This window comes from Hyperolius riggenbachi, chromosome 7 (assembly GCF_040937935.1).
Source record: "Hyperolius riggenbachi isolate aHypRig1 chromosome 7, aHypRig1.pri, whole genome shotgun sequence".
Lineage (NCBI taxonomy): Eukaryota > Metazoa > Chordata > Amphibia > Anura > Hyperoliidae > Hyperolius > Hyperolius riggenbachi.
In genome coordinates, this window is record NC_090652.1 from 255300517 (window position 1) to 255326083 (window position 25567).

General features: G+C 44.0%; 1 protein-coding gene across 9 annotated transcripts in view; it reads right to left on the reverse strand.

The window, feature by feature from the left end:
* MYO3B (myosin IIIB) overlaps positions 1-25567 on the reverse strand; it is a 394939-nt gene that overhangs the window by 148757 nt on the left and 220615 nt on the right. For all 9 annotated transcript variants that reach the window (XM_068245545.1, XM_068245547.1, XM_068245546.1 and 6 more), the window contains 3 exons: positions 24873-25028; positions 8162-8255; positions 3289-3405 (listed from right to left, as the gene is read on the reverse strand). In XM_068245545.1, coding sequence (XP_068101646.1) covers positions 3289-3405; positions 8162-8255; positions 24873-25028 — 367 coding nt within the window. The remainder of the gene's footprint in view (positions 1-3288; positions 3406-8161; positions 8256-24872; positions 25029-25567) is intronic.

Consider the following 25567-nt stretch of genomic DNA (forward strand, 5'->3'; position numbering starts at 1 on the left):
ATGTATTGAATATTACAACATAAGAAGCAAGTGGGCGTGCAGTACCATCCATGCATCAGGTTACAAGTAGATTTGCCATATAATGATGGACATACAGTATATCTGCAGTGGTCAAGCAGCATTTTTACGAGACTATAACAACCACAACATGTTTTCATCCATACAGATCCAGTAGCTGCATATCAGCATAGATACAGAGCTACCCCATCCATTCTCCTAGAAGACAGAGAAAGAGAAACGGAAGGAAAACAAGAAAAACAGAAGAAAAATGAATCAGAAAGAAAGATGATAAACATAACTTTCAGGATGGCCGGTAAAAGGAGCGGATTATAGATTTGCAATGGCCAAAATGTCTTATAGGTAAACCATAACGACACCAGACGTGCTAAAGAAAACAAATGAGACACAATTGGTGGGAATGCAAAGCCTCTCAAGGTTGCCTGAAATAGTTAATCCTCAGAAACTACATTAAACGACACCTGAGGTGAGTGGTGTCTGAATCACACCAGAAACAAGCATGTAGCTAATCTTGTCAGATCTGATAATAATGTCAGAAACGCCTGATCTGCTGTATGCTTGTTCAGGGGCTATGGCTAAAAGTATTCGAGGCAGAGGATCAGCAGGATGTCAGGCAACCTCTTTTGTTTAAACAAAATAGATATGGTAGCCTCCATACCCCTCTCACTTCAGTGGTTAAAGTGAACCTACGGACTAAAAATTGACTCATCAGAACTGAAAAGGCTTGGTGTTTCTTTAACAGTTTCACAGCATCAGAACTTTGTTTCTCTTATACAAGCCTCATTTTTAGCTGCACAGAAGAAAACTGCCCGGGCTTGATGATGGGATTTCTGATGTTGTTGTTCTCGTTCTGCTGTTTTGGTGCAATTTTTTTTTTTTTTACATTTTGAATGTGACATTTGAAGCCTAGCGTGTGCAGCTGGGAGGGGTTATCAGGACACAGGACAGTTGGAACTGTGTCTCCTGCTCCTTGTCACCTCCTTTCAACCAAAAAGATAGCTGCCCCCATCACAAAGATGGCAGCCTCCATGAATCACAAACATTTGCCTGTTCTTTTAAAACAGGGTGGGTAAAAGATTATATTACCTATCTATTCTAATTAACATAACTAATGTAACTTGATGACAGTATGTTTGTTTAGGCTGAAGATCCCCTTTAATGTATCATGAATAGTGTTTGGACTTTCGAACAGAGAGTTCCATGATTTTGTTTTTGTTGTCTTATCTTTTCCCTCCAGGTCCCCCCCTCTCACTGATGCACACCAGGGATTTGCTGAGTAAGTCAAACCTTGTAATTATGTAAAAATGTTCTGATACACGGTTCTGAAATGGAGATGGAATTGGGAGACAAATGTTTATAATAGCTGCTTGTGAGAGTGACATATTGCAAGGACTGTGAGATTATTGCAATATATTGAGCTTGAAACACCGCTTGTAATTAGATAACTGCAATTAGAAATGAACTGTTTAGCCTGCTATACATATACTGTATTGTCAGTCTCTATATCACGGAATTATTTCTGTTAACAAGAAAATAGGTTTGCTTTAGTCTCTTTATTAACTTTTTACTACTACAAAAAGCTGGGGGGAAATATTCTTACTATGTCAAACTTGATTCGAAAACACAGGCACTGTGCAGGCACATGTCATTGGCCTAAATTCACTAAGCTTATCTCCTGTCTTTAATAACATTTCTAGAGTTATCACCATGGTGATAAGGCATGTAGTATTCAGGAAACATTTTGCCTCAGGCAAACCTTAAGTTAACTCTTCTGTCTTTAAGTTAACTCTTCAATCCTTAAAATAACTCCAGAATTCTAACGTTATAGACAGGCTGTAAATTAACTGCATGTAAAAATAACTACAGAGGAGGTAACTTAACTACAGAGGAGGTAACTTAACTACAGAGGAGGTAACTTAAGGAATGAAGAGATAAGATAACTCTCTCACTGTGTGGAGGTAAGTTTTCTCTTGCCTTATGATCTCCAGCATTATCTTAGTGAATTGAAGTCAATGTCTTTACTGTCATACAATCACATAAGGAGGGGAGTTGGGTTAGTTGAATAGGGATTATGGAAGGACATTAAAATTGAGGTTGCATATGAGAGAGTGCAATTGTAGAGTCAGGAGCGGCACACCTTTCCGTCCTGTATGTGGGTGCTAAACCTTTGATGCAAAGCAACATCAGATAATATTCCAAAAGTCCAAAGGTAGGTTCGCACACCAGCTTTTCAGATAAGCCAAAGATAGTTTTATTCCATCATAATGTGTCAACACTATGCATGACAATTGTTTCGGGGCCACGCAGGGTCCCCTTCAGACTTGCAGACAACACGTATCTGAGGAAGGGGACCCTGCGTGGCCCCGAAACAATTGTCATGCATAGTGTTAACACATTATGATGGAATAAAACTATCTTTGGCTTATCTGAAAAGCTGGTGTGCGAACCTACCTTTGGACTTTTGTATATGAGAGAGGGTTAAAAGTAGGATTATACTCCCAAAACTAAAATTTCAGGAACTACTCTTGGGCACACAAAAGCATTCCTTAGCATTCTTATGTGTGTAAAAACTTACACTTTCACTGTAGAGATAAGTACACACTTGCTTTTCTCTGGTTAATCGGAAAATGTAATCATTGCCAGTCAGCAGACACACTCTGCCTGTGTGTCGATTCTGTTACACCCTTTGCTGAATAGACACATCACCCTGGAAACAGCTGAGACGCTTCAGTAGGAAAGGTGGAGGACAGAATGAAGACACAGGTGGAGAGATTCATTTGCCAATTAGCCAGAGATAAGCAAGCCTGTTCTGCTCTCAGCTGTGAAAAGTAAACGTTTTTACAAGTCGAGAATGCTTTGAAATGCCCCTTTATGTACCTAAGAATAGTTACTGAAATTTTAGTTTTCAGAGTATAATCCGACTTTAAAATGTGTAAAACATTTACAGTATATAGCCATACTTTGTATCTCTATTGACTTTCTGGCCATGCCCAGCAGTGTAGGCTTAATCAGCAGCTCCCACTTCTGTTTTCCTTACAGTAAAAAGGTGGCAACACTAGTGGATGCCTTGAAATACATATGCACAGGTGATGATAGAAGATAACTGTTAAAAATTCAAGTGGAGGTGCTGCCATTCCAGCTATTTCTCTGTTCAGGTAAAAAAATCGAAATAGGGAACTTGATTGGCTTCTTTGTACATTTCCTCAGATTTCCTGAATCAGGCATATCATTGTTAGTTTCATAATGCCTGTGGTTTTGTACTGTTCTTACCTGAGGAGAGTAGATGCTGAGATTTTGGAATGGATTTAAAGCTATTAAAATATCTCCAACGTATGTATAAATCTGCAGGTCAGCGAACCGTGTCTGTAACTGATGTACAATGGTTTCCTGAAATATAACAACAGCTGTGTAAATGTGACAGGCGGACAACGACAACACTTATTCACTGAAGATGGCGGCGTTCGCAGGAGATGAAAGTGGAGACAAACACAAGGCTGAATTTCAATGAAACACCCCAAGGCCACTTTTACTCTGCCTTTTTCACAGTCTCAGATCTGTCTGCCGTATGGTAGAAAGTGACTGATCTCCTGACCCATACCGGCAATACTCCATGCTGCTATATACGTAAAGTGACCTATATGACACGTCACTTATATCAGAGTCACTGACTCCAAAGTACAAATGAAGTATACATTAAGGCCTTATACACACAGGAAGATCCCAACTATTATTTTTAGGCAAGCTATCACACTGGTTGATTTCCTGATTGGTAATCAATCATACGGGAATGCCAACAATACTGAAGAGTGCATCTGTGCTCCGAGACGTGATAATATTCCCGCGACCCCAACCTGTGGTGTTCATATATCTGGCCTGTAGATGTCACTGTTCTACTTGGGTACTGCAGAAGTTTATCTAGACTGTCGCAGGGGCTGGGGAAATAATGCTAAGAAACAGAGGAGCGTTATAGATTACCTGCTTCCGGTGGCAGGACAGGTCCTCTTCACTCCAGCCCATCACTATGCCATGCAGCCAATCACCTTGCTGCGCCAGTCTCTGCATGACATGTGACATGCATCAAGAGCTGCATGGTGATTGGCTGCGTGGTGTCCTTGTCTGAGTTAGCCCCCACAGTATCTCACACCACTTAGCAAGCACATACTTCATGCATACAAACTTACATTTCAGTCAGGGTAATTGGGGGTTCTTAACCTTTAAATGAAGGGAACTGACATACATATACACCACCCAGTTATTTTTTTCAAGGAGCAGCAAACTTTCACCCTTATAGCATTAACAATGTGCACTAACCTCAAGCGGTTTCTCTTCCATGCCACTGCAGGCCATTCATTTAAAGAAAACCTGTAACAGAAAAAGTGCCCCTGGGGGGTACTTACTTCGGGGGGTGGAGCCTCTGAATCCTATCGAGGCTTCCTTTGTTCTCCTCCATCCCACAGTGGTCTCGCTGGGCCCCTCCGAACGGCGGCCATGTAAATATTTAACTTCCCAGCTCCAGCGCAAGCACAATAGCGGCTCTCGGTTCTGCGCAGTAGAGCAGACCTGACTGGGATCGGCTATTTCTGCCTTATGCCTTAGCCCATCGCGGAGCCGCTACTGTGCCTGCGGCTGCGCTGTAGCCTGGGAAGGTAAATATTGCAGGTGCTACTGCGCCTGCGTCACAGCTTGACAAATTGTCGGCTGTGGCTTTGGAAGGGCCCAGAGAGACCACTGTGGGACAGAGGAGGACAAGGGAAGCCTCGATAGGATCCATAGGCTTCCCACTCCTGAGGTAAGTACCCCACAGGGGCACTTTTTTTGTTACACAGTCTCTTTACAGAGACTCTGTAACAGCATGTTGAGCCTTATTTCTTCTATCCTATAAGTTCCTATAGCTGTTCTAATGTGCTCTGTCTTACTGAAGCCTTTCCTAGTTGCACAGTGGCTGTGTTATCTCTGTTATATGATCTAATATTCTCTCCTCTGTTGGGTCTGTCGGGCTCAGTCAGTCAGGCTGGAATGTGCTGTGCTGCTTGTGATTGGATAGAAGCTATACACACCCTCTCCAGGCCCCCTGCACACTCTGTATGACTCACACACTGAGCTACTCTCAGCCTATCACTTGCTATGTCTTTTGTTTGTAAACACTGCATAAAAATGGCAATTACAAGCCAGGATTGCAGCAGGGAGTGGCAGAAACAGCACAGAGGGGCCCAGGAGAACATAATGAATAGAATGGTATGCTTTTTATTGTAAGAATTTTACAGTACAGATTCTCTTTAAAGAAAGACTGAGGCAGGATACAAAAAGTTGTTTTTTACTTAACTGGGGCTTTATCCAGCCCCCGTAGTCTTGGTTCCTCAGTATCCCCCAGTATCCTCCGTTGATCCGTTATCAGCCATGGTACTGTCTGCTGGGTCAGACAGACACTACTGTGCATGCGGTGACCCAGCAACACACCTCCTGAAAGTGCTCCAGTGGCCGGGAGCAATATTAGCGCATCTACAGTTAAGAGTTTTGGCAAACTATTCATGGAAGCGCAATTGAGGAAGTGTACTGCTGAGTCAGCACATGTGCAGTAATCACGACCCAGTTGACTAGTGAACTTTACCAGGGCTGACAGCGGATCAATGGAGGGGTATGAGAGGACCACAGGTGTTGGGAGAAGCCCCAGGTAAATAAAAGCCAACTTTTTCACCCTGCTTCGGGCATCTTTTAAAGCTAGTTTCACAATGGGGTGTTGGATTAATTTGCAGTGACATGCGATGTAACCTAGTGCAACTTCATTGACTAACATTGTGCATGTTAACTAACTTTTGGGGGCCTCGCAGGGTCCCCCTTTATCAAGACGTGGCAAAAACACCTTGATAAAGGGAGACCCTACAAGGCCCCAAAACAATTGTTAGATTATTGTGGATGTCAAAGCACAATTAAAGCGTGTTGCTATTGAAACCTGGTGTGCTGATAACTTCCATATCCACTTGATTATGGGAAGTGATGGCCCTTTCCATAGCACCACCAAAAGTTAACCCAAGGTGAAAATAAACTGATGAAAACTATTGTATCTATCCTCCTACTCCTAAAACTGATATTTTCTTTATACATCCCACTGTTTTATTTTACATTTAAACATTTACAAAGAACCATAGATTTAAGGTTTTATTGTCTCTACTCAATGGCAGTCTCTCAAGAGTCCCAGCTAAAATCTATCAACTATTTACCTTTTTTTAATCTATCCCCTGCAGTCAGAAGCTGTTCTCTGCCAAGAAAGAGTTTTATAGATGTAATTCACGTTTATCTCACCATGTGACATCACCTGGGGTACACTTTAAAGCTAACCAGAGGTGAAAAAATAGATTAAAAGAAACATGCTACCTGAACTGGGGGGCTAGCAGGATCAGGTAGCATCAATTACCGCTGCTCCCCGACTCTCCTGCATCCCACAATCGCTGAGTTTCGGTTTAAAAGTTAAAGTGTCTGAGATCCCTGAGGTCATGATGCTGCAGCTCAGGCTCTATGTGTCTCATCGCAGAACAGAGTGCAGGGAGGCGGGGGAGAGGCAAAGCCTGCCATTCAGAGGAAGGGGCGTTCCTAACACTCAAGGGGGCGTTTTGCAGGAGTACCTCCCCTGCAAGGGATGCCGCTTCCCCCTGTTAGCTGCCGACAAACTGCTTGTTGACAATTTTGTGGGGTTACAGCATGGCACTGCGGGGGCTAAGAGCGGAGCAGAGGGGACACTGATGCATGTAATAGAGCAGGGAATATGCCTCAGTGTCAAATTTCCCCCCCCCTCCTGCACCACCTCGGGTACACTTTCAAGGGTGCTTACCTGAGGAAAATGTATGCATGCTCTAACACCAAGTTTTAATCCTAGCAAGTCTGGCTCTGCAAATCTGGCTGAATTGGCTATTCATGAGGCCATGCTCATGCAAATATGCATTTGCTTTCGCACGCCAAACTATGCAGGGTCAAAAAACGAATACCGCAAAGCGGTCGCCCTGCGGGAATTAGTTCATGCCACATTAGCACTATCCAGGAGCCCCACGGGGAGGCTTCCCAATGCCCCCATACAACCGGGGGACCGCGGGGTCCAAGGCACTCTCACCGCCTGGGAACCGCAGCTGCACCCCGGAGGGGGAGGCTGGGTGGGGCAGGCGATCCCCCCAAGCGTGGCCAGCGCCGGGGGGAGCCGTCCGCTCCAACCTCCCAATATTAAAAACAGGCACTTACCTTAACGTCCATTGCGTTCTGCTACATGCGCATTAACTTGGGGGCACCACATGAGAAAGGAGTGAAGCATGGGTCACCCCAAGCTTTAGAACTCAGGGCTGGCTCACACACAACACTCCAGAGGGGGGGGGGGGGGACAGGTGCAAGCCATCTTCCACCAGCCTCCAAAGGATACAACTACAAAAAATGCTTACCTGAGGAAAATGTATGCATGCTCTAACACCAAGTTTTAACCCTAGCAAGTCTGGCTCTGCAAATCTGGCTCAATTGGCTATTCATGAGGCAATGCTCATGCAAATATGCATTTGCTTTCGCACGCCAAACTATGCAGGGTCAAAAAACGAATACCGCAAAGCGGTCGGCCTGCGGGAATTAGTTCATGCCACATTAGCACTATCCAGGAGCGCCTGAACTGGGGGGCTAGCAGGATCAGGTAGCATCAATTACCGCTGCTCCCCGACTCTCCTGCATCCCACAATCGCTGAGTTTCGGTTTAAAAGTTAAAGTGTCTGAGATCCCTGAGGTCACGATGCTGCAGCTCTGGCTCTATGTGTCTCATCACAGAGCAGAGTGCAGGGAGGCGGGGGAGAGGCAAAGCCTGCCGATCAGAGGAAGGGGCGTTCCTAACACCCAAGGGGGCGTTTTGCAGGAGTACCTCCCCTGCAAGGGATGCCCCTTCCCCCTGTTAGCTGCCGACAAGCTGCTTGTTGACAATTTCGTGGGGTTACAGCGTGGCACTGCAGGGGCTGAGAGCGGAGCAGAGGGGACACTGATGCATGTCATAGAGCAGGGAATATGCCACTGTGTCAAATTTTTCCTCCCTCCTGCACCACCTCGGGTACACTTTAAAGGGTACCTCTACATCTAGTCAGTTATGCTTCCAACACTCCTCTAGTCCATAGGATAAACCACTTACCTCATTGAGGACTTCCAAGTTGACCAGATCATCATCGAGACAAATATTTTCCTGTGTGTGGACATAAGGCCGCCTGGTGTGCATTCTCTCATACCTGTAAGTAACAATACAATATTCCATGTAATAGAAGACATGACAAGGAGAAGCACATTGAAGATCATTTCACTTCATTACGATGAATACAACCATACAACTGTCCCATAAACTGAGATCTTCAATTCAGTATTTATATATGTTTTGCAGCTGGTATATCTAACTGCTAAACTGCAATTAGCCACAATCCAATCCATTTTGCCTAATTGGCTCCACTCTGCTATAAGTGAAAATGGTTGTTTAGTCATTTTTCTTACACATTACCTTCTTATGTGACACCAGGCTCTGCTGAGAAACCATGACTTCCTTTAAACACACTATATATTTGTCCCGAACAAGCTGAGATGTAATCTTGGTCTTTATGTTACAGAATTAGCAGCAAAGTCATTTCAGCTGCTAACTCTGTGTAATCTGATTATACCCCAAATCTTGAAACTATTCAGCTATTAAATTAAAATGGGCTAACAGCTAAACAAGGTTCGGAGATCGGCAAAGCAGCGCTGCTGATGCAGGGAGGCAGGAAAGCGGGTTTTCTATACTAGGCATATTTTTCATTGAATGATAAACCTGGGGGTAGAATGATTTTCAGGACTGGAGTGTAGAGGCCTCCTGCTGTGCGGCACTAAGCGCTGATCCGCAGTGAAGGCCGCTGACAGATACTTTGCTCGTGGTGGTAGCTCAGTCACGTGACCAGACACTTAAAAGACAAATCCCAAAGCTCTGTCAACTAAGGTCATTAATAATGACCATTTTTACAAGGTAAAACTCCTGCATCTTTCCCTTCTTTATCTTACAAGCATTAGGCAAGGAATTGCACTTTCAGCACACAATTCAGTGCAGGAAAGGCGGGAAATGGGCTCAACATTTGAAAGCAAACCTGAACTTAAAAATTAAAAGTCAAAATAAACATACAGTGCTGCCCATTATTCATACCCCTGGCATATTATGACTTAAAGGGGAACTGAGATAGGTATATGGAGGCTGCCATGTTTATTTCCTTTTAAGCAATACCAGTTGCCTGGCAGTCCTGCTGATCCTCTGCCTCTAATACTATTAGCCATAGCCCCTGAACAAGCATGCAGCAGATCAGGTGTTTCAGACTTTAAAATCAGATCTGACAAGACTAGCTGCATGCTTGTTTCTGGTGTTATTCAGATACTACTGCAGAGAAATAGACCAGCAGGGCTGCCAGGCAACTGGTATTGAGTAAAAGGAGATAAATATGGCAGCCTCCGTATACCTCTCTCTTCAGTTCCCCTTTAAAGTTACTTTTTTCAAACAGCAAGAAATTTTTTGACGGGAAATTACATAGGTGTCTGCTAAAGATCAGTGTGATGGCAAGAAGACCCTCCAACCTGAAAGATTTGAAGCTCATTGCTAAAGATGAATGGGCATAAATACCTGTGGAGACATGCACAAAGCTCGTCTGCAGTTATAGGAAGCGTTTGATTGCTGTAATAGCTAATAAAGGCTTTTCTATTGATTATTGTGAAGGGTATGCATCATATTGGACCGGACACTTTTTGTTCAAATGCAAATAAAAGCTGAGAAATGTTTTTTTTCTTCAAAATAATGCCTCTTGTACATTGTCCTATTATCTTTTGAGCGACAGCAATGTCATTTCCTGTCAGAAAATTACTTGCTGGTTGAATAAAAGTAACTTTAAAGAGAGACTCCTAACAAGAATTGAACTTTATCCCAATCAGTAGCTGATACCCCCTTTTACATGAGAAATCTATTCCTTTTCACAAACAGACCATCAGGGGGCGCTGTATGACTGATATTGTGGTGAAACCCCTCCCACAAGAAACTCTGAGGATGTGGTACTCCTGGCAATTTCCTGTCTGTGAACCTTGTTGCATTGTGGTAAATAGCTGTTTACAGCTGTTTCGAACTGCCAAAAAACAATGCAGCAGCTACATCACCTGCCAACAGTAAAAATGTCACCATGTAAAAAATGTCAGAACGTATATTAGGGGTTTAAAAGATTTTACAATGGGCAAACACAAACGAAATCATTTATACATAATTATTGTAAAAATCAAGCATTTTTTTATTACATTATTTTCACTGGAGTTCCTCTTTAAGTCAAAATGTGCCAGGGGTATGAATAATTATGGGCAGCACTGTACATCTGTCATACTTACCTCCCACATAGTCTACTCATTAATCTCTTTCTCCTCTATCACATCCTCTATGTTCACTGTGATCAATGGAATTCTCTGTCCTCCTGCTTAAAAATGGCAATCGCCTTGTGACAGCTTCTTGGTCAGCATACTGTTAAACTGTAATATCTTGAGCCATAGGGAAACATAGACATTACCTTGCACATCAGTTATCCTTTCAGTTATAACGGACTGCGATTGATATGTTTCAGTTCTGACAAAATCTTGTCAGAACTGGAAGGGATCGTTGTTAGAAGAAAATGGTGAGCTTCTGAGAGAAACTGATGGCAGGGTAAGTATGTAATATTCTTTTGCAGGTACATCATGTATTTAGTTTAAATAATTTGTGAGGTTCACTTTAAATATTGAAGTTCACATTGTTCATTAAAATAATATTGTTTTCATATGCTTGGCCTGCATGTAATCAAGGCAGTGTGTAGATTCTTCACTGTCACATATAACACTTTCTCAACTTACTGGTTACATGCACTGTACACCCTATATTTTCCCTATGCAGGTCCTTCTCAAAAAATTAGCATATTGTGATAAAGTTCATTATTTTCTGTAAAGTACTCATAAACATTAGACTTTCATATATTTTATATTCATTACACACAACTGAAGTAGTTCAAGCCTTTTATTGTTTTAATATTGATGATTTTGGCATACAGCTCATGAAAACCCAAAATTCCTATCTCAAAAAATTAGCATATCATGAAAAGGTTCTCTAAACGAGCTATTAACCTAATCATCTGAATCAACTCATTAACTCTAAACACCTGCAAAAGATTCCTGAGGCTTATAAAAACTCCCAACCTGGTTCATTACTCAAAACCGCAATCGTGGGTAAGACTGCCGACCTGACTGCTGTCCAGAAGGCCATCATTGACACCCTCAAGCAAGAGGGTAGGACACAGAAAGAAATTTCTGAACGAATAGGCTGTTCCCAGAGTGTTGTATCAAGGCACCTCAGTGGGAAGTCTGTGGGAAGGAAAAAGTGTGGCAGAAAACGCTGCAAAACGAGAAGAGGTGACTGGACCCTGAGGAAGATTGTGGAGAAGGACCGATTCCAGACCTTGGGGGACCTACGGAAGCAGTGGACTGAGTCTGGAGTAGAAACATCCACAGCCATCGTGTACAGGCGTGTGCAGGAAATGGGCTACAGGTGTCGCATTCCCCAGGTCAAGCCACTTTTAAACCAGAAACAGCGGCAGAAGCGCCTGACCTGGGCTACAGAGAAGCAGCACTGGACTGTTGTGTTGCTCAGTGGTCCAAAGTACTTTTTTCGGATGAAAGCAACTTTTGCATGTCATTTGGAAATCAAGGTGCCAGAGTCTGGAGGAAGACTGGGGAGAGGGAAATGCCAAAATGCCTGAAGTCCAGTGTCAAGTACCCACAGTCAGTGATGGTCTGGGGTGCCATGTCAGCTGCTGGTGTTGGTCCACTGTGTTTTATCAAGGCAGGGTCAATGCAGCTAGCTATCAGGAGATTTTGGAGCACTTCATGCTTTCATCTGCTGAAAAGCTTTATGGAGATGAAGATTTCATTTTTCAGCACGACCTGGCACCTGCTCACAGTGCCAAAACCACTGGTAAATTGTTTACTGACCATGGTATTACTGTGCTCAATTGGCCTGCCAACTCTCCTGACCTGAACCCCATAGAGAATCTGTGGGATATTGTGAAGAGTAAGCTGAGAGATGCAAGACCCAACTCTTTGGATGAGCTTAAGGCCGCTATCGAAGCATCCTTGGCCTCCATAACACCTGAGCAGTGCCACAGGCTGATTGCCTCCATGCCACGCCGCATTGAAGCAGTCATTTCTGCAAAAGGATTCCCGACCAAGTATTGAGTGCATAACTGAACATAATGAACATAAACTTTTATGAACATAACTTTTTTTGCTTTAAAAACCCTTTTCTTTTATTGGTCGGATGAAATATGCTAATTTTTTGAGATAGGAAATTTGGGTTTTCATGAGCTGTATGCCAAAATCATCAATATTAAAACAATAAAAGGCTTGACCTACTTCAGTTGTGTGCAATGAATCTAAAATATATGAAAGTCTAATGTTTATCAGCACATTACAGAAAATAATGAACTTTATCACAATATGCTAATTTTTTGAGAAGGACCTGTATAAGATGCGACCAAAGACTACAGGTAAAGAAGGGCATAATTCAAGTCGTTTTTGGGCTCCGCTTCTAGACTTCATGATTTTTTTAAAGTGGGACTGTAGTGGACATAACATAATAAATAAAATTGCTTTTTGTTTACAATATTAATTTATTGATTATTTAGTCAGTGTTTGCCCATTGTAAAATCTCTCTCCCTGATTTACATTCTGAAATGCATCACTAGTGGTATTTGTAGCCCACAGTTCCATGTGAAGCAGCCCCACAACCACCGCTGCGATCCCTATTCACCTTCCTCCTCCGTAACATCTGCAAGATCCGCCCTTTTTTTACCTCTGCCACTGCCAAACTCCTCATCCATGCCCCCATAATTTCCCACCTTGACTACTGCAATGCCCTTCAGTCAGGACTCCCTATGACCCGAATAGCCCAGCTGCAGTCCATCATGAATGCAGCAGCCAGAATTATCCACTCCTCCTATCGCTCAACCACGGCGGCTCCCCTCTGTGAATCCCTCCACTGGCTTCCTTCCTATCCAGTCCAGAATCAGATTCAAGATACGGTGTCTGGCCTACAAATCTGTCCACAAAATCTGCCCAACCTACATTTCTGATTTTACTCAGAGGTACACACCTAGCCGCGCTCCGCTCCTCCAATGAATTTCGCCTGACTATCCCCCGCATCACCCAGCCACATGCACGCTTCCAGGACTTCTCAAGAGCTGCTCCAACATTATGGAACGCCCTACCTCCCCCCATTAGGGTATCCCCCTTCTTCAACATCTTCAAGAAGGACCTCAAAACCCACCTTTTCACTCTGGCCTACCCCCCTCACTAGTGCTCTAAATCCGTAGCTGAACTCTGGCCCCCTACCTTTTGTGGACACACCTCTCGCTCTAGATTGTAAGCCTTTGGGCAGGGTCCTCCTCATTGTGTGTCCTACATGATCATGAACCTCCGTTACTGTGCACCCATGCTATGCATTTGAGTGAACTCAACTTGCTTATTCTCCATGCTCCATCCAGTGACTGACTAAGCATTACCTTGTACTCATACTGTGCTTTGTGATCTGGTTTTCTTGTATTCCAGTATTGTCTTATTGCTGCATGTCACCCCTAAATATTCTGTATGTCTGTAACCTTAACTAATGTCCAGTGCTGCGTAATATATTGGCGCTTTATAAATACAATAAATAAATACATTTGTAGCCCTCAGTTTCATGTGCTGCAGCCCCACACTCACTGCTGTGATCCCTATTCTACTTGTAGCCCTCAGTTCCATGTGCTGCAGCCCCATACTCACTGCTGTGATCCCTATTCTACTTGTAGCCCACAGTTCCATGTGTTGCAGCCCCATATTCACTGCTGTGATCCCTATTCTATTTATAGCCCTCAGTTCCATGTGACGCAGCCCCATACTCACTGCTGTGATCCCTATTCTATTTGTAGCCCTCAGGTCCATGTGCTGCAGCCCCTCACACACTGCTGTGATCCCTATTCTATTTGTAGCCCTCAGGTCCATGTGCTGCAGCCCCTCACACACTGCTGTGATCCCTATTCTATTTGTAGCCCTCAGGTCCATGTGCTGCAGCCCCTCACACACTGCTGTGATCCCTATTCTATTTGTAGCCCTCAGGTCCATGTGCTGCAGCCCCTCACACACTGCTGTGATCCCTATTCTATTTGTAGCCCTCAGTTCGATGTGCTGCAGCCCCTCACACACTGCTGTGATCCCTATTCTATTTGTAGCCCTCAGTTCCATGTGCTGCAGGCCCACACTCACTGCTGTGATCCCTATTCTATTTGTAGCCCTCAGTGCCATGTGACGCAGCCCCTCACACACTGCTGTGATCCCTATTCTATTTGTAGCCCTGAGGTCCATGTGACGCAGCCCCTTACACACTGCTGTGATCCCTATTCTATTTGTAGCCCTCAGTTCCATGTGCTGCAGCCCCACACTCACTGCTGTGATCCCTATTCTATTTGTAGCCCTGAGGTCCATGGGCTGTAGCCCCTCACACACTGCTGTGATCCCTATTCTATTTGTAGCCCTCAGTTCCATGTGCTGCAGCCCCACACTCACTGCTGTGATCCCTATTCTATTTGTAGCCCTGAGGTCCATGGGCTGTAGCCCCTCACACACTGCTGTGATCCCTATTCTATTTGTAGCCCTCAGTTCCATGTGCTGCAGCCGCTCACACACTGCTGTGATCCCTATTCTATTTGTAGCCCTCAGTTCCATGTGACGCAGCCCCTTACACACTGCTGTGATCCCTATTCTATTTGTAGCCCTGAGGTCCATGGGCTGCAGCCCCTCACACACTGCTGTGATCCCTATTCTATTTGTAGCCCTCAGTTCCATGTGCTGCAGCCCTACACTCACTGCTGTGATCCTTATTCTATTTGTAGCCCTGAGGTCCATGGGCTGTAGCCCCTCACACACTGCTGTGATCCCTATTCTATTTGTAGCCCTCAGTTCCATGTGCTGCAGCCCCACACTCACTGCTGTGATCCTTATTCTATTTGTAGCCCTCAGTTCCATGTGACGCAGCCCCTCACACACTGCTGTGATCCCTATTCTATTTGTAGCCCTGAGGTCCATGGGCTGCAGCCCCTCACACACTGCTGTGATCCCTATTCTATTTGTAGCCCTCAGTTCCATGTGTTGCAGCCCCATATTCACTGCTGTGATCCCTATTCTATTTGTAGCCCTCAGTTCCATGTGCTGCAGCCCCACACTCACTGCTGTGATCCCTATTCTATTTGTAGCCCTTCATTCCACATGGAGCTATTCTCCTCTCATTAGTAGTATCCCCCTTGGTCTTGATTTATGTGGCCTTTGCAGAAGTCCGAGCACGTATATATTTCTTCTGTGCTCCTGGTTATTTTTCTGCATCTGGGCTTTTATTGGGCTTTGTGGTGTGTAAAATGTTTTGTGTTAATGTATGGTTAGGCGAATATTGTGCTCCTCTATAAACAAAGTTGAGGCTACTTGAAACGCTGTGAGGTATGAATATATAAGGAGGCAGAAGACTCTCCTGCCGTTGTAGGATATTAAATGTCTCCATAGCAGAAGCCTATGTGACTATCAATGCATGAGTAACATGCACACAGACAGAAAAGATAGATGAAAAGCATTCTGCATGAATGAGCCAGAGATTGCTGCGGGGAACAATCTACCTTTGTCAATCTTTCCAATAAACAAGCAAAAGCTTATTAGGTACATTTTATCCCAAGAAAAATATCACAATGGAACAGCAATATAGTGTCCTTGCTGTGGACGTGACTGGAAAATATGTGTCTTTTTCAAAAGAGTAGTAATGCAATTCACAGGCCAGTCCAAACATTTTGGGTTTCCTTACCAAAGCAGGAGGTTTGGGCGGCAGTGACCGCCTGGTAAAATGGGCTCCACCTAGAAGGAAATGTTAATTGCAGCTATGCTGGCCACTCCCAGGACAGTTGGCAGTAAGTTGTGAAATTGCAGCTATTGTCGACGCCTGGCAATAGCTGTCACCGGTGAAGTAATTTGAGCACTAGACATGGGGGATGGTAGTAGCTATTATACCCCAAAGGGTACTAAATTGCAGCTATTGTCAGCTCCTGCTTTTAACAGGTGCCAATGAAGTAATTTGGCACCAGTCATCAGGGGAGGCAACAACAGCAGTGAAGGCAGCATGGATATCGGTGGATACCATAGAGGCAAAAGGGGCATTTGCCCCAGGGCCCCGACCTCTGCTTGGGCACCAGCAGCGCCGACCCTGCGATATTTCCCCCCCCCCCCGACCCCCTTCCTGCTCGCACTGCCCCCCGGGGCCCTGCTGCAAGTATATTAGCAGCCATAATCACCTTATCCTCATCGGGTGAGCGGGCGGCAGCGACTGCACTCGGAGACACTCTGTCTTCCTCCCACTCTATGACCCGGCGTGTGTTTACACATGACACACCGGGTCATAGAGTGGGAGGGAGATAGAGTGTCTCAGAGTGCAGCCGCTGCCCGCCCCTCACCTGACGGAGATAAGGTGATTATGGCTGCTAATATACTTGCAGCAGGGCCCCGGGGAGCAGAGGGGTAATGGGGGGGAACGATGAAGTTTGCCCCAGGGCCACAGGGCCCCTTGAACCGGCCCTGGGGGCTCGATCAACATTTTGCTGTGGAGACCCATATTTTGTAGTTACTCCTCTTTTCCTTGGTCTATCAAAAGTATTCACAAGTTAAGGAGTACCTGAAGTGACATGTGACATGATGAGCTTTAGGTACAGAGGTACATATAGTACCAATCCTACTAAGAACTTGCATGTGTTCTATTTTCTTTCACTTTTTTTCATTACAAGGGTTATTTAATCCAGTGCTTTTATCTATGCAAATGAGTCGGTCAAACTGCAGTGGAATACAGCAGCAGCTCTCCTGAAAAGGCAAGCATGTCACTAAGCTGTCCTTCACCTCAGTGTGTATCATGTCTAGAATCACCAAAATAAAATAAAGTAAATGTTACGCAGGTGCAAATGACTTTGCCACTAGTGGTTAGCATAGGCTCTCCAAATGTGCAGATTCTAAGGGACTAAAGGCCTTCATCAGAGCAATCTGCAATTGATGTTGGACTGCCACCCCTAATGAGGCATTTGAGCACATTGCTGTCTAGTGGCCATCAGGTCGTGACCCCTGACGTGAAATTTAAGAACCAAAGATAAGTAAGGTCACGACAGGTGGCAGACAGGTGAAAATGGGACACAGGCCAAACTTGGGGATGGTGGAGTTCAGTCAGCCTCAATAATCAAGCCAAGGCCAAAGCAGGCTGCAAATAAACGAAGCCAAGATGACAAGCGAAAGTCAGATAAGGGTATGAGTTCAAGACAAGAGTAGTCAGCCAAGACAAGCCACGTAATGTTATATCAAGAAACAGGCAGGCCAAAGCACATCAGATGTGGTCAGACAATGATTGGGACTGACAAAGTAATCAACACTCAGTGCTAGCTCAGGTAGCTGTAAATAGACAAGATGTAGCCGTTTACGCCCATAACCCTTGTGTATAATTGTTGGTATGACATATTGCTCATGTGCACTCTAAACATCTGACTGCACCATGTCCCCATCCTCAACCAAGGCCATATAGCCTCAGCTTGGAACACAGTGTGTAGGAAGCCACATGGATGCCTACCGTAGACAGGAACTGGGACACATAAGTATGTCAGTAAAGATGAATGGATCTACAAGGTCTTAGGAAAGCAGGGAAAAATACAGAGGTGATTATGCAGGAAAAGCCTTGTGTGCTAAGAATTATGCTGTGCTAGTTTTACTGAAGCTCAGTCTTCATATAGCCTTAAAGTGTACCCAAGGCGACATGTGACATAATGAGATAAACATGTGTATGTACCGTACAAAACATATTACCGGTAATTACCAGGCTGCTTTACTTTTTTTATTTTGCTGCCTGTTAATTTCTACACATGGAAGTGACAGTCTTGTCGTAAATATAGTAAACAAAACATCACTGATTACAACCATAAAAGTTTTCCTGGCAGAATACAACTTCTGAGGGCAGGGGAGAGATAAAATATGTGAACTATTGACCTTTTTCTAACTCTGGGAGACTTCATAGGCTGCCACTGATTAGAGACCATAAACATTCAACCTACTTTGTAATTGTTTAAATATAAAAGAAAACCTTGGGAGACTTAAAAAAGTCATTTTTAGGAGTAGGAGGATAGATATAATTGTTTATCTCATCAGTGCATTTTCACCTCGGGTTCACTTTAACACAGAAACAGAAATTCATTATACCGCCAACACATTTATACACATGAACGTCTCCTATAATTTAGTGTCACAAAGAGCACAAAACTGTGTGTAAAAAATGACAGTAAGGCCATTAGTAAAGAACCACCAGCACCATTTCCAGGAAGTGAGTGCTGCTTCCAGTGCCCTTTTCTCTGGCTTGACAAATAGCCCCATGCATGTCTGCTTCACTGCTTCAATCAAGAGCCGCATCCTGCGATATGATAATGAGGCCAGGCTGCAGCCCGAGAGGAAAACATCTACCAGCAAAATACATTATGCACTCTGGCAGTCCCACCCTGGGCACTGGCATTCACAGTCCTGATGTCATTTATGCTAATGAGGAACGCAGAGAGGAGGCAGGGGCACAACAAACTGCTCCGTGTCATAGAAAATTAACATTTATGACAGAACAACAAGCAGATTAATAGATATTTAATTGCACTCTTGTTTTATGTCTAGCAGACAGCTCAACAGTGTGAGCCTCTGAATTCTGTTTTACCATCCTATAGAATATTTATTCATATATGTATTTTTTATTTATTCATTCATGTTGAGTGGTTAAAAGAGAAACTGTATCTTTATAATAACAGAACTATGAAATACTTAAGCAGGACTGTCAGCTATAAAAATCAAATTCCTATTACCCACTGCTCTGTGTTTATTATGTAGTCTACATCCTGAGCCTGCATTGCAAGCATTCCAATATAAGCATAAATGTGTCTGCTGTCATAAATCTTATAGTCAGACTGGCCCTTTTCTCGTACGTTGACAGGGAGAGGAAGCTTTTTATCTTCCCTCCCAGAGCCCTGCTCCTCGCTGATTGGCTGAGGGCAGTTCAGTGTGAGAAGAAGTTCAGAAGGGAAATAAAAGATAAATCACCTAACCTCTCTGCAGAAGCTGCTGAAATCCGATCTATGTTTTGCTCGCATGTGTTTACAAAGCAAACTAGATATGATAGGGCAGTTTCTACATACACCATTTCAGGCAGAAGAGTAAGGGAGGAAATGACATCAGGATTGGCTTTAGTCAGAGGCAGTATAGATCGAAAATACCTGGAACAGTTTTCTCTTTATTTACTATATAAAATTCACTGAAATCAAAATGTGGACAGTACAATACATATGTTATGCAAGTAAAACAAGTATTTATCCTATATATGTGGGGTTTTTTTTCCTGGGATACTATGGCTGACCTTAGTTCTTTAAAGCTCTTCTACAGCCACAAAATTAAAAAAACAGCCTAGCAGTCAGAGCTCAAATGTTAGCTTTCTGTATGTGAATTCACTTCTGCAGTTGAAACTCCTCTTGAAGTTCTGATCACATGACCAAAAGCAGCTGAGTGCAGAAAGTACACGGAGGATCTGTGTGTGTGGCTATGATATTCAGATGACATCATCCCACTGTTTAGACTGCAAGGGGGAGGCACAGAATGAAGTTCTCTCAGGAAGTTGCAGCCTACAGCAATGACAGTCTGTAGTACAGGAAGTGTTGAGTGTTTAGACTTCTAACCAGGTACTGTAAAAGTGATTTGGGAAAAATGCGCCCGAGGTAAAGCTTTAAAGAACTGAACTTAAAGGACAACTGAAGTGAGAGGGATAGGGCTGTATTTATTTTCTTTTACAATACAATTTTCCTGGTACCCCGTTGATCTTTCATATATCAATGGTGTCTGAATCACACACGTGAAACAAGCATGCAGCAAATGCAGTCAAACTGCAGCCAAACACCTGATCTGCAAGCTAGTTCAGGGTCTATGGCTAAAAGTATTAAAGGCAGAGCATCAGCAGGACAGTCAGGTAATGTGCATTCTTTACAAGGAAATAAATATGGCAGCCTTCATATCCCTCCCACTTCAGCTGTAATATTGCTGCTGTGCTCTGTGTGTGCACAGTAGTGTTACCGCTGTCATGTGCATTAACCCCTTATCTCTTTATCTTGTGAATTTTCTCGCAAAAAAATGTACAGTCCAGAAACTGTAAATAAGGCACTTGTATCCTGTGCCATAAACCCTGCTTACAGTCATAGTAAATTAATGGGCATAAAGTGATTCCTAAAACTGGACCATGAGGTAGAGTATGCATGATGTGTGGAATGATGTACATGGAGGGCTTTAGATTTATCAGGAGTGGGTTTAGTAATTAAATGGGGGGGCAATATAATTTTAGCTTGCAGAAGTGATTGGGCAACCATTTCCCACAATTCCCTATGGCCTTAGCACCGCTAGAGCCAATGAATGTTAGTGGCTTGGTAACTCCAAGAGTATAATTTGGGTTCAAGGCTATGACCAAGCATAGCATGTCATTGTAATGCCCGCTGCACTCTATGTGGGTGTCGCCATAGACAACGTTATCACGTCTATAGTGGCGGTGCACTGGGATTTCAAATGTAGTTCGGGTGCCGGAAATTCGCTGGACCTCAAATTACTTCTCCCTCCGAGTTGCTACGACTCGAAGGGGAAACTGTATTTAATGCTGCCCAGTAGCAGGGCGAGCTGTCCGCAGCAGGGTGAGCTGTCATTCGGCTCACCCTGTGCCCAACTGAGCAGACGATGGGATAATAATACGTACAAATTTTATAATAGCAGGGCACACGAATTAAACTCTGCAGCCGATACCCAGTGCTCAGCTTTCCTGCATAGCACTACAGCTACTTATCTACTATTTTGATTTAGCACCACCAGGCTTTAAAGGAGTTATCAGGCTAATATAAAGAAAATAAGTGCTACTTACCCGGGGCTTCCTCCAGTCCCAATCTCCCAGCATGTCCCTCGCCGCAGCTCTGCCGTCAGCCGTTCGCCGCCGCTGCTTCCCGCTCCCTGCCGATGACGTCAGGCCGATCTGCAGGCCGGCCTGTACTGCGCCTGTGCGAGCGGAGCTGTCAATCACCGCTAGGTGGACCGGAGCAGACTGCGCCGGCGCAATACGCTTCGGTCCACGTGGTGGTGATTGACAGTGCCGCTCGCACAGGCGCAGTACAGGCCGACCTGGGGTGGGCCTGACGTCATCGCCGAGGATCGGGAAGCAGCGGCGGCGAACGGCTAACCGGCCGAGCTGCGGCGAGGGACATGCTGGGAGATTGGAGCTGGAGGAAGCCCCGGGTAAGTAGCACTTATTTTCTTTATATTAGTCTGAAATCTTTTTCACAATGCACTGCTATAAAAAAAATGCGTACTAGCGCATACCAACGCGTACTAACGCACATCAACTGATTAAATGTAAAAGGGCCTTTAGGCATTGGGAAGAGGCTTCTGTTAGGGGAAGTTTAGGGTGAGGGAATGGGGCTCGCCTTTGGGTTAGGCATCAGGAAGGGGTTTATGTTGGAGGGATGTTAGGGTTAGATGTCAGGAAAAGGTTTCTCTTAGGGCAGAGTTTAGGGTTAGGCAGCAGGGAGGGGTTAAAATGGGGAGGGGGGGTCAGTTATAGTTAGGCCTGGAAAATAGAAGAACACTGGTTGGGAACACCTGAGCGATGGGGTAGAAATGCCCAGCTTTCCTATTGCCTATATTGTTTCTTTATTTCAGGAGGTGTCTGTCAAGCAGAAACAGAATGATATCACGCAATCCTACATACTGCTGTTCATTTTTCTCTTGGAATATACTGAGAAAGACATGTAGTTTGGAGAAAATGTTAATTGTATGACTCATCCACACAACATATATTTATATGAGTCAGTGGACAGGCTACTAATTACGCCCATGTCACATTCAGCATTGTTACAGTATCTGATAGCGGCGTCGTGCTGCTCAGTCGTGCAAAGGCGTAAAGTCATTTACATAGGATCTCCCTCATCGAAGTGAACTTCTGCCACCCTCTGGAAAAAGGAGGAACAACAGCTACTCCTACATTATGTCCAAATTCAGACGTAAAACCCAGAAATTCTGCTGTTTGCAAAATCTGAATATGTTACATATGGAAAAGGACGGTGCAAAAAGATTTAACAAATTAAACTTTTGTTAAATAATGTTTCTGTATGTATTAGTCATTATCATATAAAATTAAAGGATATCAAAAATATATTTGAAAAAGTAGTAAAACAAATTGCTATTACAATCATTTGTAATATATTAAAATATATTATATTAAAATTAATATGACCTTTAATGTAATTACAATGACCTTTGCTTCAGTAAGCAACCAACTACAAATTCTGTATGATTTCTGTTACTGTGGCAACAGTACACAGGAATTTCAGCCATTTGCTTCATTATTTGGCTGACTGCTTTTCCTTGAAAATTACACCCCTGAAGGGAGAAGCTACCATTCTTGTAAAATACGCAGAATAGGAATGTCAGAATGTCTGATCCACTTTGCTGTTGTAGCAATTTTAATCAAATGGCAATATTGGCTGCTCCTGTATTTTTGTAAGGGGTATAGTTTTAACTAACCAATTAAACCTTGCAGTTTGTCTGTTAAAATGCCCTGATAGAAGAGTCATTGGCAGCTCAAAACATGGGCTTATACCATAATTTCAGTAACACGTCAATAGCTATTTTGAGCATTGACATCTCTGGAATTTTAAGATGGGACTTCATGGGCCTGATTCACTATTCGGTGCTAACCTAGTTAGCACGCCTAAAGGCTTTGGGTGTGCTAACTAGGGTGCTAAGTAGTTAGCATGCAGAAAGGGGAATCAGGCCGCATGCGAAGTCCCACGCGCAAAACTTCACAAAGCAGTGCTAACTGTTAGCACGCTTGTGAAAAGCCCCTTACCACGCCAAAAGATGTTTAGGACGCGCTTAACGTCGCACTATGCGACATTAAGGTCGCACCCAATGCGCCCCTTATAGGCGCATCGGGTGAACTGTTTTCATTGCACCACGATGCGACGTTTCGCGCGCACCGAAATTTGCGTGTGCAAAGTTTTGCGCGTGGGACTTTGCAAAGTAGCGCTTCCGAAACATCTTTTGGCGTGATAAGGGGCTTTTCACAAGCGTACTAACAGTTAGCACTGCTTTGTGAATCAAGCCCCATGATCAAGATAGTCACCCATCCATATCCCTATGATGTTTAAGTGCAGGACCATCAATAGCTTATGGCAGGGGCCACACTTTGGCAGGTGTATTCTGCACATAAAAACTGATTTAAACTGAGAACTCATGTTAATCAATTGGCTAATGCCCCCCCCCCCCCCTCCTTTTTTCCCTTATTGAGTACAAACTGTAGATGAATTTCATGAAGTTCCAGAAAGCCACAAATAACTTGGCACAGCAAGAGGTATGTGCTGGGAAGTCTACCTAGCAAAATGTGCACCACTCAATTGATGTTCAACTTCTCATCAACTGCTAACTACAGTATATAATCGAGTATAAGTCTAGAAATTTAGGTCTGAATCACTTCATAAAAGTATAGGGGTCGACTTACGAGTCACAGACAACACTGAGCACACTGAGTAATGTGTGTACTAATAGTGACATTCCCATTTGCAGCAATTTACCCAGTGGTAAGTCATACGTTGAGCAAATTAAATGCCAAGGAAACTCAGGTCTGATAGTCTTGACCATAAGGAAAGGGGCAGGGGGGAAATACTGGGCTGCATAAAGGAGACTGAATCATTGCAGCACTTGGGGGCCTGGAGAAGGTATTGGTTGCTTTTAAGGGACAGGAGGGGTTAATGGCTGCAATACTGTATGCATATTAACCCCTCCTGGGCCCCAAGTGCAGCCATTAACTTTAATAGGTAGACTTATACTTGAATCAATTAAAAATTCCTGCTTAAAGCGGAACTGTAAATATAATTTAAGCACAGTGTTCCACTTACCTGGGGCATCTGCAAGCCCCCAGCAGCCGCCCTGTCCTGCACCGATTTTGCCCGAGCCGCCGTTCTCCCGCCGCCAGCTCCGTTCCGTTCCTAGACTTCAAAGTCGATGCCAGCACAGCCCTGCCAAGCGTATCCTTTCTTCACGTTCCCCTCTGCAATAGCAGGGGATGCAAAGAAAAGATACGCGTGGCCCGGCGGCGAAACTGAAACTAGCTGGTGGCTGGAAGAACGGCGGCTCGGGCAGGACCGGCGCGGGACAGGACAGCTGCTGGGGGCTTGCAGAAGCCCCAGGTAAGTGAAACGGTGTGCTTAAATTGTATTTACAGTTCCGCTTTAAGAGGGTTGAATATTGGAGTCGACTTATACACAAGGTCAACTTGTATTTGAGTGTATAGGTAATTAAAAAACAATCCCCGTTTGGAGTACCTGGGGGCGGTGGGGGTTATGTTAGTGCCATTCAGTGTATGCTGCTTACTAAAAGATATATAACCATAATGGACTGCTTTCAGTTTACATGTGTATTATAATTCCTATCATATATTTTGGATAATGGGAGAAACATCCATGATTCATTGTGCCAAGCCACTCCACAATACCTTCTTTTCTTTAGTTCCTAAATCCTGTTTGTTTACATGAAAGTATCTTTCTACCCCCTCCTCTATTAATGAGTTCCTGGCTGCCTGTATGATATTCCAGTCCAGTGTCATTACCCTGTGACATCATGCTGATCACCACATTTATAGCTATTAGCTTCCCAGTGTCACTGCGGCTGAGGGACAGCAGGTGTACCTTGTTTTTGCTATGGAGCCGGACTGCTGCTGAGTGGCGATGAGTTTAGCCAGCTGTTTCTGTAAGGCTGCGTCTTTGCCGTGGGCCTGTCTGATGAATGGATGCTCCAGTAGATGGATGACTGATGGCCTCTTTTCAAAGTCCTTAATAAGACACCTGTAACAACAAACAGCAAGAAATGATAGGGGCTGACGATCTGCTTGGCATCTTTATTTTGATGACACGCTCATGTTCCTTTCTTGATTATGTTTTGCTAATAGTGGTGATGCTAGGGAATATCAGTGCCAAGTAGCCACTTCAATACTTACTTAAAGAGTACCTGTAGTGACATATAGTAGAATGCAGTAATATATTCAGGATTTCTATGGTAATTATCCTGGTTTCAGCACACGAAATACATTCTGTAGCTAAATATTGCTGTATATTGGTATGCAACCCTGCCCTCCCAGTGATGCTTAGCCTAGGCTGTTTAAGTTATGCGGGATTCTGCTCCCAGAGCATTCTGGGAGAACAGGTATTTTTTTCACTAGCTTAAAAATTCTTATGCTGGGAATACACAGGTCGATTTTAGTGCTCAATTCTGCGCATGATTGTTTGCCCGCTCGATTCTCTTATCTTCCGCTCGTTTTTCTCATTGTTTTTCAATTCACTTCAATGTGAAATCTAGCGGCAAAACGATGGAACGGTGATCGGAC